The following is a 14600-nucleotide window of genomic DNA, read 5'->3' as shown; positions in this document are numbered from 1 at the left end:
CATGGCACCCAGCCCTAGGGGCACATAGGGCACACCTTAGGGGTGACTTATATGTAAAAATAAGGTAGTTTAAGACTTTGGAAGTACCTTTATTTCCAAAGTCGAATTTGCATATAACTTTAATTTAAAAGCAGCCAGCAAGGCAGGCTTGCTTTTAAAATGACACTGGGCACCTCAGCAATGCACCTAGGTGTGCACCACCTATGCTGTGGTCCCTAAACCTACATGCCCTACCATATACTAGGGACTTATAGGTAGGTTAACTTAGCCAATTATAATTAGCCTAATTTGCATATCCATTTTACACAGAGCACAGGCCCTGGGACTGGTTAGCAGTACCCAGGGCACCATCAAAGTCAGGAAAACACCAGCAAAAAGAGGAAAATGGGGGCAAAAAGTTATGGGGCCTCTGCAATCAGCCCTGTTTTCTCACAGTTGTGCAAAGGCATTTAAGTGGCGGTGTTGAAAAGTACTAGGAGCCCAACAACCCTGGCCAACCTTAGGATGCCACATCATCATGCCACCCCTGCCCCAACCCACCTGCACTACATTCTGGGGCATTTCAAAATGGCGGCTTCATGTGGTCTATGAAAAGAACTTCCCTCTGTTCTTCAGCCCCACTGCCAGCTAACAGAGCTGCCTGATACCTTCCCACCAGAAAGTCAAAGGAAGCCCCTTCTGCATTTGGCTCCAGAGCTCTGACCTTTCTCCTTTGTTTCTGAGTGCTTTGTCTTGGGCTTGCCCAGGTCAGGTGTAGTGTGAGGTATTAATGAACACATGCAGAGTTCCTCCCCAATCCTTTCTTTTCTAGGAACTGGGTCAAGAACTGCCAATGACTCTATTTTGTGTTTGGGGCTTTGATCCTCCTTCTGGGCAGCAGAGTAATTTAGCTTAGCCCATTATGGAGGAGAAAAACATGGAATCTTATTATGGCTGAGCCTGGGAGTTATAATTCTCAAAGTGCTGTAAGGAGTGTAGTTATGATGAAACAAATCCTACAAATAGGATGCATTTTTACCTTAATATAGATTTCTCACTGGACTCTGTAGGCCTAAGTGGGACGAAACTGTACTTTGGTGCATATTTTTCCTAAAATGTATATTTCATTTAAGCTGCTCAGGCTTTCATTACCCACTACAGACCTACACTATGAATGCCCACTCACATTATAAGGTCTACGCCGGGTCAACACTAATCCATAAAGAGTCCCTTTTTTTCAAAAACCGGCTGTGCAAGACAGTTGTCTCACAGTTCAGCCCACACAAGTGCACGTGTTCCCTCATGTTCATGTGTAACCAGTCCAGAGGCCTCTTACCTTAGCCGCCCGGCAGGGATCTTAGCTTAAAAGGCAGGTGCTGGCAGTTAGCACTCACAATTCAGAATGTTATTTATAATTGTGTGAATAAACTGAAAGTGGACAACCTTTTGATGACCTGTCTACTGCTCAAGATGACTCAGCATACTTTGCAAATATGTAAGGGAATCGTTTTTTTTTTTAAGCTGTGTGGATCAAAAGTTGAAAAGAGAAAGTAGCGACAGCTGTTCACTATTGTGATTCACACATACCTCTAGGCGCAATAGTGACAATTAGAGACCAATTTAACTGAAATTTGTTCCATTCGTTTCTAGAACGGTGTAGTAATCCTCATTTCAGTCATTCAACCAAGAAGGGATCAGTTAGTGGGGTCTATCAGTAAAATGAGAAAGGAGGGTCAGCGACAGAAGCACTTAATGGCAAAACACAGGACATCACAGAACAACTGCAATTCAATAATATCACTGGCACTTACTGCATACTGTGAAATCCTGCTTAATATTGATGATTTCAAGCACAATAAAGCTTATAATGTTCACTAATTTGTATACACTTGTCCTTAAAAAGCATCTCTGATATTTTAAATAAATGATAATCAACAAAGGTGTATCATGCATGTAATTATAATCTGACTTAATAAAATGTTTTTAAAAGATGAAAAGTCATATTTATAACATATTTTGATCCTCTTGACTTTCTAAATGATGTAAACACTTTGCATAATTTCTTATACCTACAGCCCTCAGATGGCCATGGTAGTCCCATCTCGCACATTGCAAAATCACCTCTGTCTGTGTCTATGCGAACGTGCTCATCAGCATCAGATTCAGGGGCTTCTTCGCTGTCCCCAGTTGCTCTCAGTTCGGCATTTTCATTTGAAAACCTGGCTGACCACCAGGATGACGACCAGCAAGTGGGAGATTCAATTTCCCCACTTACGATGGGAGACACTCCAGTTTCCTCTCCTTCCAAGTCCTGTAAAAGTTCTGAAGCTTCTCCTTCACATCAACCTAACATCGGCCCTGGCGATCAAGATGAAGGTACTCATTCTTTCATTTATGTATTTAATTCACATGTGAAAAGAAACATGCTGATGTGCTTTACCAGCTCAGCATCTTCAGTGGTCCTATTTTAAGGACTTCTTTCTGATAATACTGACTCTTTCTAGGGTTGCTACGAAACTAGGAATTTTCAAAGGAGGAGTCTGATCTTTGGAATAATTCAGACGTGTATATGTGCTGACAGCTAGCATTCTGTTTCCGTACGATGTAAAAAAAAACAGTAAAAAAACGATTTTTGTATTAGCATATATGTTCTATACGTTTACGTATTGGCATACTAAAATACAGAATTTTAAGGCCACTTATGCTTTTACATATGCATCACATATTTTACGGGTCATGGATTTTTGCTGATATGGTACAGGACACATTAACTTTTATTAAGTGCCTCCTTAAATGACACAAGGACCTGTATAGGGGTAAACTCATTATTTTGTTAACAAAAGTTGACCTTTATTTCTTAACAGCCCTTTCAAATCCCTTACATAAATTACAGAATATCACATCTACATGCAAGCTATGAATAATTAAAATGTCATATAGATGCTGCATGAATCCAACGGCCTGAAACATGAAATAGAAAAGTTTGTTAGAGCAATATTCCTTTATCTGTCCTCTGTTGGTTGTGTCCGCAGTTCAGAAATCACAATTTAATTATGGATCAGAAATAGCATGCCTTGGCTCAATATGTCAACTCATTAAATAATGTAGTGGTTTTTTGACTTCTTTAACTCTTCCTTAATGTTTTCAGTTCTGAAATCTACTTCTGTCATCTAGCTGCTGCCAGCTGAAGTGACTAAGCACAGCACATCATTCTTATTCGGATGCAAAGTATTACTCCAGTGTTTGTTATACAGTTAGTCAATGTTATTCTTTTCTTGCTGGGCAGATTTAAATATTTTTTCATGCTCATTGGATAAGTATTACTGCTCAGAATTTCAGTTGGTGGAATTGTAATGGTCATAAGGGCTCACAAGTGTGGCTCATTTGCATCTCAATGGACAACATGTTAAATTGGAAATATAATCAGTTCATGTGTACCAGATCATGTATTTTGAAGGTTAAGTCATTTCTACAAGGATAGCCAGACTACAATCTTTCTAGGGATTTTGATTACTCGTTTCTAAATTTCAAATCTGAAGTAGGGCATTGGGCTGACACATTTGGACAGACACGTAGGATGCTGAGTAAGGAATAATTAATGTCTTCTGTTTTGTATCCACTGAGGCACAACTGGAGACATTTACCAATTGCAACACACTTGGCTCATTCCAAAACTAGCACATGTAGGCCCATATTTATGAAAAGTTAGCGCCGCCTTGATGTAATTTTTTTTATGCCATAGCGGCGCTAACTTAACTCCGTATTTATAGTTTGACACTAGACACATCTAACGTAAAAATATATGAGTTAGAGTTATTTTCTGGAAGCGCCAGCCCATCTTTTGTCGCATTGCGACAATGATATGCAAGGTAGGTGTTCCCTTCCAAAAAATGACGCTAGCTCCCTAACACCATATTTACCTCATACTCATACATAAATCACACGCACCTAGGAAGCGGAGCCACAAAATAACACTTGGCCGATTAGTGTCAAAATTTAACACCTGGTCAGACCAGGCATTAAAAGGATATTAGGCACACTTTCAAAGGGAAACACCATGGAGTCCACCATGGAGTAACTAATTTGGGCACATTGATGCCCACCCCAACTTCCAGCATCACCACCCCCCACACCACATGGACACTATGAGTGGAGGAAGCCCATCCCAGGTAAGTATACGTGCTTACCTGTTGTGTGCCACTGGGGGCCACTCACATGGGGCCACCTGACTGGCACAGGTTCTGTTGGGGTTGTCCTGGGGACACTGGTCCCCTATGGTGGGCATTGTGGTGTTGGTACTGTCCATACTTGGACAGGCATCATTTTCTGCCTGCTTATGCAACCAAGAACTGACCCAAGGCTAGGATTTCTGCCGCTAATTAGTCTGGCGTCATTCTTGGCCCACTAGCACCATTTCTCCGAACGCCATCCTGTCGTAGTTTGACTCCCTAGGCAAGACTGCTGGTTTAAGGAGGACAGTACTTATGTTTGTAGGTGACTATCCCTATCCTGCAACAAGTCGCAACTGTTGTCCCAACCCTTCCGGCTCACTAGCAGTACCTCACCAAAAACCCAAACAGTCAAAGGTGATTTGTGTCAGCCTTTACGCATGGACTCAAGAGTATGACATCTCAGGGAGTGTTGTGGTTAAACAGAGATCACCCCTTTCTCACAGATACATCATGTCTCAACCAAATACAGGCAATAACGAAGATGCAGTAATGTTTCAATAGTTTTTATTCAACACAATCTGCAATCTGCAGAAAATTGCATGGGCTGCAATGATTAGGATAATGAACAGTGCAAGAGAAGGAATTGTAAAAACAAGAGTCATAATTATAAAGATCCCCACCATCTTGCAGTAACATAGAAAGACATAGAGTATATAATATGTCCTATTACCCAATTCTCATAGGCCTAACCTTCTACCGAAAGGAGAGCAGGGTATGTTAAAACTAATCTGCCAATGGCATGTCCCTGAGAAGAGCCCCCAACCCTTGTTACCTTGGAACGAGGTCTCTAGCTCAGACTCCGTAGGAACAAGAAGTCCGTGTCAGCGTCAAGGCGACGTGCAGCATCGATAGCAGCAACGGTATCTGGTCGGAATCCCTCTGATTATATGTCTAAAGTAAGGTGTATTTATACCGATCTACTTGGACCCCTGACATAGGTTGTTCCCAAACAATAGATAACACAGCATGCTTGGGACGGTAGTTGATATAAACAATTCCCTCAAAAGCGTGAAGAGGGAAAGTACCTAATGTGAATACCTACAGTTTGTTTGTCTTTGTTGCTTGATTTGACGCCTTAACGCGGTGGCACTGATAGCATAAAGCTAAACAAATGGCCTAACTATAAACAAGGCAGCCATCTTAGAAGAAATAATTAAATAAATGGGCTAAGACAGAGCAAGCTAAGTAGGTTAAAAGTCACTAGGTGATGAGGGCACAAGTCTGCAAGCCAAAGGCTAAGCTAACTACTATTATCCCATTAAAACAGACTAGGATTCACTACAATCCAGCACCGGCTAGCGCCATTTTCAATGATGCTAACCATTCCTTAGCACCATCGTGCGTCTTTTTGCTAAATATGGCTCACAGCTGTCCGTAATTTTCCTTAAATATGGGCCGTAATATCTAGATATCATTGGCAAACGTGACATCTGAGGCCATAGCCTGCAGCTACCCATACTAGGATACAGATATCTATGTTAGAAAGTGTCCAGAAAAGGCAGATACCTAGAGAACCTCAGAGGGCATTCTGTCCTCTTTGATATAACTCTTAAGTCCTTGTCTGTTGAATTTTAAAAGCCAGCTCTTTGCTTGATGTAACTATCTCCCAGCCTTTCATATCTGCCTACCGGAATGTGTTTCAAACAGGACGTGAATTGAAGTGTGGAGATGGGCAGATTAATGACCCTGTGTATTAACCTCACAGCAGATGGTATTTCAGCCACAGTAAAAGGCAACCTTTCTAACTTTTTGTTGTTTAGCATGACATAAGTCGCTTCTTTCTTAGCCATTAGTTGTTGTTGTCGCATTCAATTAAATGTGGAAAATATGTCCCTTGCGCTATCGTGTTGCCAGGTAACGCAACCTGCCTTCAATGTTTGAAGTGTCCAACCCAACTGCATAACCGACCTTAGTTGACTCTGTCCATGGTGTAAGGAAGACATATCTGCTTGTATAATGTCTTTAGCAGAAGAGACAATGTTATTTAAAGTGTATATACGGTCGACAGGGTATTAATCCCATTATCTACAACAGCTAATGCCTTCTGTACATTTTCTTGGTCTATTTGCCTTAACCTGGCAGCAGCTTTTTGTTAGGAAAGCTTCCAAATCTCATTATATACTTCATATAAGAAGCGCTTTCTGTGTTGTTTTCTGAGGCCAAACAGGAAGTCCTGCAAGTCGGTGTTATTAGGCAGGAGACTGAGGTGTTTTCTAACCGCATCTAGTGAGGAACTTTTCAACCATTGCTGGTATAATTTCCCTACACTGTATGTTGTTACTATATCCGCATGTTTGGATGATGTATAGCGAGGGTCTGGCTTACTATTTCTAAAAAAACCCGTGGAGTTTATAAAATGGTTATGACACCCATTAGTATCTATTGCCCACAATAACCACCGCCAGAACATGACAGTGAAGCATTAAACGTGGCATTCTGGACCCATTCATTGAACTGATCTTCAGTCGCATTAATATACTTTTGCCATTTATGAAGTTTTGCAGGTGCAGGAATACTGGGCGTGTTCAATTCCTTAATCTTTGCTAAGCCTAAACAACTTGTTTGTTGTACAGTTTCATTTAAAAATATCATTTGAACAGGTATCAGGCATGCTCTAAATAAAGCTTCCTTACCCCGTATTTGCCAATGTCTAGTTCCCCACACAATTTTTAAGTCAATCGACTTCAGCCGATATTCATAGCCTTCTATAGTCAACCGGGAAACAAAGGAATCCGAATAAATACATTTCGTATTTGTCAATTATATGCGTACATTTTCTATTGGTGGCAATTTAAAATAATATGACTCAGCATTTTTAACATCGTGCCGAGAATATGTTTTAGAAGTCCCTTGTGGTGGAGTCGGACAATGTTCCCATTGTATGTAATTAAAAACAGTCTTTGGGGTACTTGATCTGTGGATGAAATGGTGCCCATAATAATTATAGCAAAATATATCACCATAATTCTCTTTAGATTGGTAAACATCTTTGTTTTCAAATACAGTGTAATACTGCAATTCAGTCATTATAGAATCAATTGTTTTCACATCCCAATCATCAGAAACAACTCCGGGTATTATTATATCGTTCCATGAAAGTTTAAACACATATTGTATTTAAATGACCTCTGTTGGGCCGTATATATCAAATGTTACTTTATCCCAAATAATCCCATCAAGAATTGATATAGCGGAAATGTTCACAAAAGACAAGTCTCTACAGACCTTGTGAGAAGAAAAATGTGGTTTTAGGACCTCATCCACCAGTTCGATGGTCGATTTTTCAGTACGAAAATTACCATGTATTAGTAAAAAGAATGTTATAACAAACCCAGTCCAAAGCAGGAAAGCCAGTACTGTTAAGAAAAGCCGCAATTGTTCCATGGAATAATAAAGTAAGTTGCTTTAAGCCAATTTATCAGCTTACGTGTTTTTGACAGTTCAGGTGTGGAAGAGGTGAATGAGTCTGAGATGTTTTTGTTGATTCGGCAAAGTATCCAGAAGCAGTTCGTGCAAAAGCTGGAGCTGTGTTTGAAGGTGGACTGGGTGTTTCCCGTGGTGGTTCAGAATAAATGACGCCATCCATCTGTGTCAAAGTTGTTTCAAATTGATCAGTTATTTCTGTATTGTTTGATGTCAGTGGAACCAATGCAAGATCATTTTCCACCCTCCCCAAGCTCGGAGAGGTGTCAGTGTTGCTGCTTACAACTTGTAGAGGAACTTCTTGACCAGTAGTGAGAGGGGTTCGGGAGCTACTGGCTGTTCTTTGTGGTCAGCTGTGCAGGATCGGCCACATGGTGTAACTTGACATTGTGGATAGATACAAAGCGTTTTCCTTTAGCTCCAGCCAACGGTTGTAGAATGACAGTTCTGGTACGGTATATTCCCAAAACTGGGACCGGTGCACGATAGGAAGAACCAAACTCCTTTTTCACAGCAACCTTTTCATGTACTAGATCCCCAACTACAGGAATCCAGCCTGTAGGCGTTACAGGTACATCCTTAATTCCTGTGGAGGCAGCACTGGCAGAAGCGTTGTCAGCACAGAACTGTTGTAATTCCTGTAAGACAGTGACACGTTCATTTATGTCAAAGGGTGTTTTTGCCGCCTCCGCGCCAGGACCATCAAGATCCGGAACATGCATTTGAGTTCCGAACAGGCACTCGTATGAAGTACGACCCCCCAGGGACCTTCTAGGCAGATTGTTAAGTGCTCTTTGGACTCCATACAGGTGATTAAGCCAACTACGACCTGTACCTTAGACTCTGGCTGTTAAGGACTGCTTTAAATCATGGTCCAATCACTCCACAACACTATTTCCCTCGGGTTGAAATGGAGACAGGAACTGGAGTTGGACCCCTAACAAAGCCATGGTGTCCCTGATTGCCCTTGAGGAGAAAGCAGGACCCTGGTCCGATTGGAAAGCCGCAACTGCATATCTACCAATAAAGACTCGCAAATCTTTAATAACAGTCCAAGCATTGTGGCCACATCCATAGAAATCTGTACTAGGAGTCAACAGTGACTAAGATGTATTTGTATGCACTGTCCGGTGTTAGGGGGCCACAATGGCCCAAGTACACACATTGTAATGGTTTGTATGAAATAAGGAGGGGTTTTAGCAGTGGAAACTTTAATTTGTTGGAAGATGTCACAACGAAGGACATACTGCCTGGCCTCTTTGTATAGGCCTGGCCACCAAAAACAGGCTTGTAGCAATGATATAGTAGCCGCCACACCAGCATGGGCAGATGCTGCCCCCTCATGCGCTGCTTTAATCAACTCTGGTTTTATATCATTGTTGGTAATTTATCGAACCCCTACACCTGGTGTCTTAACCTCAGCTTTAAGGCAGCCTCCCATTCGGTCGGAATATTTAGCAGAAAATGCTTTTGGATAGGGCGTACCTTCAGCCGTAGCTTTCATGGCAGCCCATATGTAATTGTCCGGTTTTGCACCTAAGCGGGTTACTGCAGCAACAGTGGCCGTAGCTACTGCTGACTTTGCGGCTTCATCATCCAAAGTGTATTCCAAAGTGCTGGTGTCCAAGTGTATGTGCAGTATGGACATTTGGTAGCATTTACTTCAGATCCGCTTCTTTCCCCCACAGAAGTCTGTGTTCAATGGTGTTGCCTTTAGAATCTCTGAACCCATTCTGGCACTGGTAATGCAGGTATTCATTGAAGGACTGGACACAGTAGTAGGAATCACAGACAATCAGTGTTAGTTGTGCAGGATCCGTGTGTTCCAGTGCCATCACCAGAGCCTTTAGCTCTGCTAGTTGTGCTGTGCAATCCCCTATGGTTTGCGTATACATATGTTGGGGACAAAATGTATTATCCTCCATGTAGCCACTTACTACTGCGCAAGAAGCGGAGTATTGATGTTTTGTGCCAATTGCAGGTTGCGCTGAGCCATCAGTGTACATGACTCTTTGATACTGATTAATAGGCAGTGTGTTTGCTGGAACTGGATATTCTAGTTCATATTGCAAAAAATTCTTGAGTTTGTAATTTTGGGTCAAAAATGTGGTCTACATCAGTGACTGTCAGAAATGTGGACCATTGTATCCAACGGGGATGTGATGATTTAGCGTTTGGAATGCTAGCTTTGTTGACAGACTCAAGGGCTGGAATTGGAGAGACAAAAATAATGCGTTTGCCTTGGGCCAGATGTCTTTCTTTAATGACAGCCATCTGTACAGCAGTGAGAATTTTCTCAGTGGGGCAAAGCGTTGTTCTGCTGCTGAGTACAAATGTGATTTGTATGCAGTCGGGACCTTTTCACCCTCAATGAAAGTTACATAGGTGAAACCAATGGCACCAGCAATTACTCTGATGACCAAATGTGTTTTGTTGTCCCTGGTGAGTAAATGTTGTGCTGTAAGCATGTCTGTTTGCAGGTCTTTGAGAATGCGTGTATGTTTGGCCGTCCAAAATTTACTTGAAACGTCAGGACGCATTAAGTCATATAAAGGTTTTATGCATGTTGCGTAATCAGGAATATAAGTTCTTCCAAAATTTAGGAAACCAAATAGAGATTGGAGTTTTTTATTGGTATTTGGAAGTTGTTATGGTGCATATTTTTCCAATAATTGTGGCGCTAGGCTCTTTCCTTCACTCGATAGCTCGTATCCCAGAAACAGGACGCTAAGGGAGGCTGTTTTTTATTTTTTTTATTTAATTTGTAGCCAAATTCAGCAAATCCCAGAACAATGCGGGCTAGACATCTTAAATGTTTTAGTAATTCATCATCAGTGAGATAGATATCATCTACATAGGACAAAGCTTCAGGGCAATGTAATTCAAGATTGAAGTCACATGAGCCGTAAACAATCCTGGTCTATTCTTGTACCCCTGGGGTAAACAACAGAATTTTCTGGGAGCCCAGTGCACTGAAAATTGTTAAGTCTACACTGTCAGGTGCTATATTTTGGCAGAAAAAACCATTGGAAATGTCCAGTGAATTATTTTTTACGCACTATGTTGTTCATCAATTCTGTGCTATGTGAGTTTTCTATAGCATATGCCCGTGTATGATTGTTTAAATTTCTGTAGTCTAAGACTATTCTGTATAAATGGTCCGGTTTAGCTACTGGGTATAAAGGATTATTCTTTGGGGAAACGCAGGGTTCAATTACGCCCTGGTAGTCCAGTTGTGTGAGAATTTCTCTCACGGGTGCTTTAGCATCATGTTTTATTGGATACTGGGGTTGAGGTTGGGTTTGATTTTTAATAGGAATTACATGGTAGGGAGAATCTTTGTCCCATCCTACGTGGTTGCGATATAACGCGGGTGCCTGCGCCAATGCCCAATTGATGGCGTAGGATTTGGCGAGCTCTTCGGGAACAACAGGCGAGAAAGAAGGTTTGATAGCAACTTCCCCATACGGGCAGGTACGGTCAAATTCAGGTGGCCAATCTTGTTCGGCCAACAAAATATCCTACATGTTTATCACACTATCCCAAAAGATTTTATCTATTGTGCGTTCAGTGTCTCCTTCTAACTGTAACGTCACTTTGTACACCCTATCAGGCGTGGAGACATGCATGTCCGCAGTTTCTACTAGTAGGAAGTCATCAGTTGCTTTCACCTCCAGATGCTGTAGAAGACTCTGGTGAACTATTGTGACCTCTGCCATGCTGTCTAGCAGCGCTAGTGCCTACGTCCTGTTCTTCAATAGAGCCCTATTCTTGAGTGACATGTCGGACACGCTGCCACTTTTTTCTTTTTAAATTGGGGTTTTTGCTGGGGAGGTTTCTTTTCCTTTTTAACAGAAACCTCAGTTGAACATTGTAATTCCTGTCTCGGTTTCACGTACTCTGTTCTTCGCTCTGACCGCCCACCTCTCTCACTGCATTTTTCCGATGAGTCCTGAAAGTAGCGAGATTGGCATGTATCAGTATATTGATATCTGTCAGGGGTTTTTATATTATCTCTAATTCTGAGATTGTATCTATTCTGCTGGGTCTCCGTATGCGGAGATTCTCCCCTTTCTTTTTTAGGAGTTTGTTATTTTTTATCCCAGTGTTTCTTATTACCCTCAGGAGCTTGCTTGGTAAAATCTTTATTAGATTTACCCTGAAATTGTGGTTTTGTTGGTCTGGCCCCCAGACTAACTCAACCAATACTAGAGTAGGTCTCCACGATAATCTTTGGCAATTCATGTTCTTGATCCTGTTGAGGAACATCTCTGAGCCGCATGCGCACCACTAATGCGACCGCTTCCCCTTTAAGGTTACTTAAAATAATTTAGGATACTGTGGCAAAGGTTCCCATTAATTGTATCCCCAAGTCCAGGGCCGGGGCAGCCCCGTTTTCTTCTTGAATTTGTTTCAACACTTCCGGTAAATTGGCAAGTGTCGATGTAGCGTGTGCGGTAGTATAGAGGGTCCCAAATGGCAAGCACATTGTTAATATTCTGTGTTTATCCTGAGGTCCCGTATGAGGAAATACTGCTTGCAGTGCATTTATTTTTTGAGCTAACCAAAATGTAATTTCTTCTCGTTTAGCGGGTACTTTACCCATGATCGAATGTACAGTTGCATGGTTAAAGCCTGGCGTCACTGCATGTGGTTGCGCTGGAGCAGCACATGCTGGGTTTGTATTTGATGTTTGCATTACAAACTGTACATATTATCTATATATTGCCATCAGCTCAGTATATAAGCGACAGACTTCAGCTACCGCTAGATTTACTACAGCAGAGTGAGGTGTATAAGTGGAAAATAAAGGCCAGGTAGGACCATCATTAGTTAGAGGATCTAACCTAACAGGTAAAATCATGTGGGGTAGGGTGCAATCAAGCCCAGTATTATGTTCTTGCTAAGATAAAGGTATTTCTGAATATGCGTATGCTCTGTATCGTTCAGGTACGTTTGCAAGTGTATAGGGACGAAATGTGTTTGTGTTCCCATCAACTGTTGGAAATGTGACCCACGAATAGAAGAGCTATTTTATATAAGCTGCATGTGCGTCCACCACAATGTGACTGTACCCGCCTGGGCCGTTAGGCCATGTGCAATAAGGGGTTGTCTCATATTAACTGCAATTGCTACCTGTTGTGGATTCACCATAATAAATGGTAAAGTTGTTCAGAGATAAGCACACCAAATAGGGATTATCCTTTTAGAGTTCAAGCTTGAACAACCTCCAGCCTCAGATAGGTGTTCCCTACTTAATACTCAGGAGGGCCCGGAAATTAGAGCCTGACCAAACGTTGGCGGTGCCATGTTGCACAGGCTCTCATTTTCCTAATGAGTCTACTGGATTTTGAGCGGCAGAATCGCCTGCGGTGTGGGAGACTGAGTTTTACCCACTACAGTTGACACATGTTTCCCTAATCCGGGTTTTGCTCCAGCTAACTAGCAGCGCCTCATCTTTACCCAAGGGCAGGGATGATTGGGCAGCCGAGCCCATGACATAATTGATTTCTCAGGGAAATCGTGGTCACTCAGGTGTCAACTGTTTCTCTCAGCTACATTAGTCTCACGTACATAATGACAAACAGAAGCAGTATATGTTTCAATAAGGTTTTAATAAAGCGACTGCATCTTAGATAGCAAAGCATGTACTGCAATAACCAGGACGATACAACATGAGAAGATTCGAATTGTGACAAGGAGAGTGAAGCATAGAGATAACTCTACCATATCGTCGCTAGAATCGATGGACTAATTCCTACCTAGGGTGTAATACAGCACAGCATGTTAAGCTCTAATTCTGCCCTTCAAGTTCCCCTGGGAAGACATCATCTCCCATACCTGAGCAAAGGCCTGAAGCCTGCATAAGCAGCTGTAATGAAACATACAGTTGTGGTTCTCTGGCTGGAATCTCCTTCTAATGTGTAAGGGACAGGGAAGTGTTTATATAATAAAATAGCTGATGTTCTGAGAAAATGTCCCTCCGTAAGGATGTGTGTTTTCTATGAATGTCAGAGACAAAATTTGTACCATATTCACTGGCAACCTATCTTACTGCAGCCTTGGAAGAAGAACAGAGTGAACAAGAAGGTCTTGTTTAAGAACATAGTGCCGGCCCAAGCAAGAAGAGCTAGATAGAAAGAAAATAAAACAAGACGGCAAAAGTGGATATTGTTAAAATAATAAACAAAGCTGAATAAAATATATGTAGGTTAAAGTGCACAGCGTCAGGCCTAGTGTGCTAAAATAATGTGTATGAAGCTATAACTAAAATGGCTACACAACAGGTTGATAGTCCTTTGTAGAAAAATGTATTATTCATTGGCCAAGAAGCTGCCCTTGGAGGGACTGAGGGCTCCTTCGGCGATAGCCAAGGCTGCTCCCAGTGAATTGGCCCATTCAGTCCTGCAGGACTTTCTGGTTTGAGCCATTCAACAGTCCCACCACCTTAGAATGTACTGCTTTAGTACCTATTCATAAGTGGAAGAATGTGCGGTTAGTAGTAAAAAAGTTACTTACATTTTATTATTGCTTTTTTCTGGTGGATACTCCTATCTATCTGCAGCTTCCTCAATACCCCTTACTCCTCGTTTTGTGGAAATTACCCTTTTCAACATCCATAAAATGGTCCCTATTTAGAAATCAGCACACCGTCACTTTGATTATTCAGTAAGCTCTACGTACAATGGTGCGCACACAGTCAAAACAGAAACTGATGTCAGCATGCAGAGGTGGTGTATGTATGTTGCTCAGTGCCCTTTTCGGGGTGAGTGCAAGTCAATGCAGAGTGGCACAATGCCACCTGCTAGCATGCAGGAGCAATGCTGGGAAATAATTCCAGATCCAGTCTGATGCTTGGGGGCGTTCTCAAGGTGAGAAATCTGCAGTTAGGATTTCACAGTGTTAGTGTGAAGCTATACGCTGTAAGGAAGAGAGGTCTAGACATCTGCATCTCTAAGAAGAGAA

General features: G+C 41.9%; 1 protein-coding gene across 4 annotated transcripts in view; it reads left to right on the top strand.

Moving 5' to 3' along the window:
- PPP1R9A (protein phosphatase 1 regulatory subunit 9A) overlaps positions 1-14600 on the top strand; it is a 718476-nt gene that overhangs the window by 603379 nt on the left and 100497 nt on the right. For all 4 annotated transcript variants that reach the window (XM_069211751.1, XM_069211753.1, XM_069211750.1 and 1 more), the window contains one exon: positions 2055-2355. In XM_069211751.1, the coding sequence (XP_069067852.1) occupies positions 2055-2355 (301 nt within the window). The remainder of the gene's footprint in view (positions 1-2054; positions 2356-14600) is intronic.

This window comes from Pleurodeles waltl, chromosome 10 (assembly GCF_031143425.1).
Source record: "Pleurodeles waltl isolate 20211129_DDA chromosome 10, aPleWal1.hap1.20221129, whole genome shotgun sequence".
Taxonomy (NCBI): domain Eukaryota; kingdom Metazoa; phylum Chordata; class Amphibia; order Caudata; family Salamandridae; genus Pleurodeles; species Pleurodeles waltl.
The sequence above is the reverse complement of the archived record's forward strand: the minus strand, read 5'-3'. Positions and strand labels throughout refer to the sequence as shown.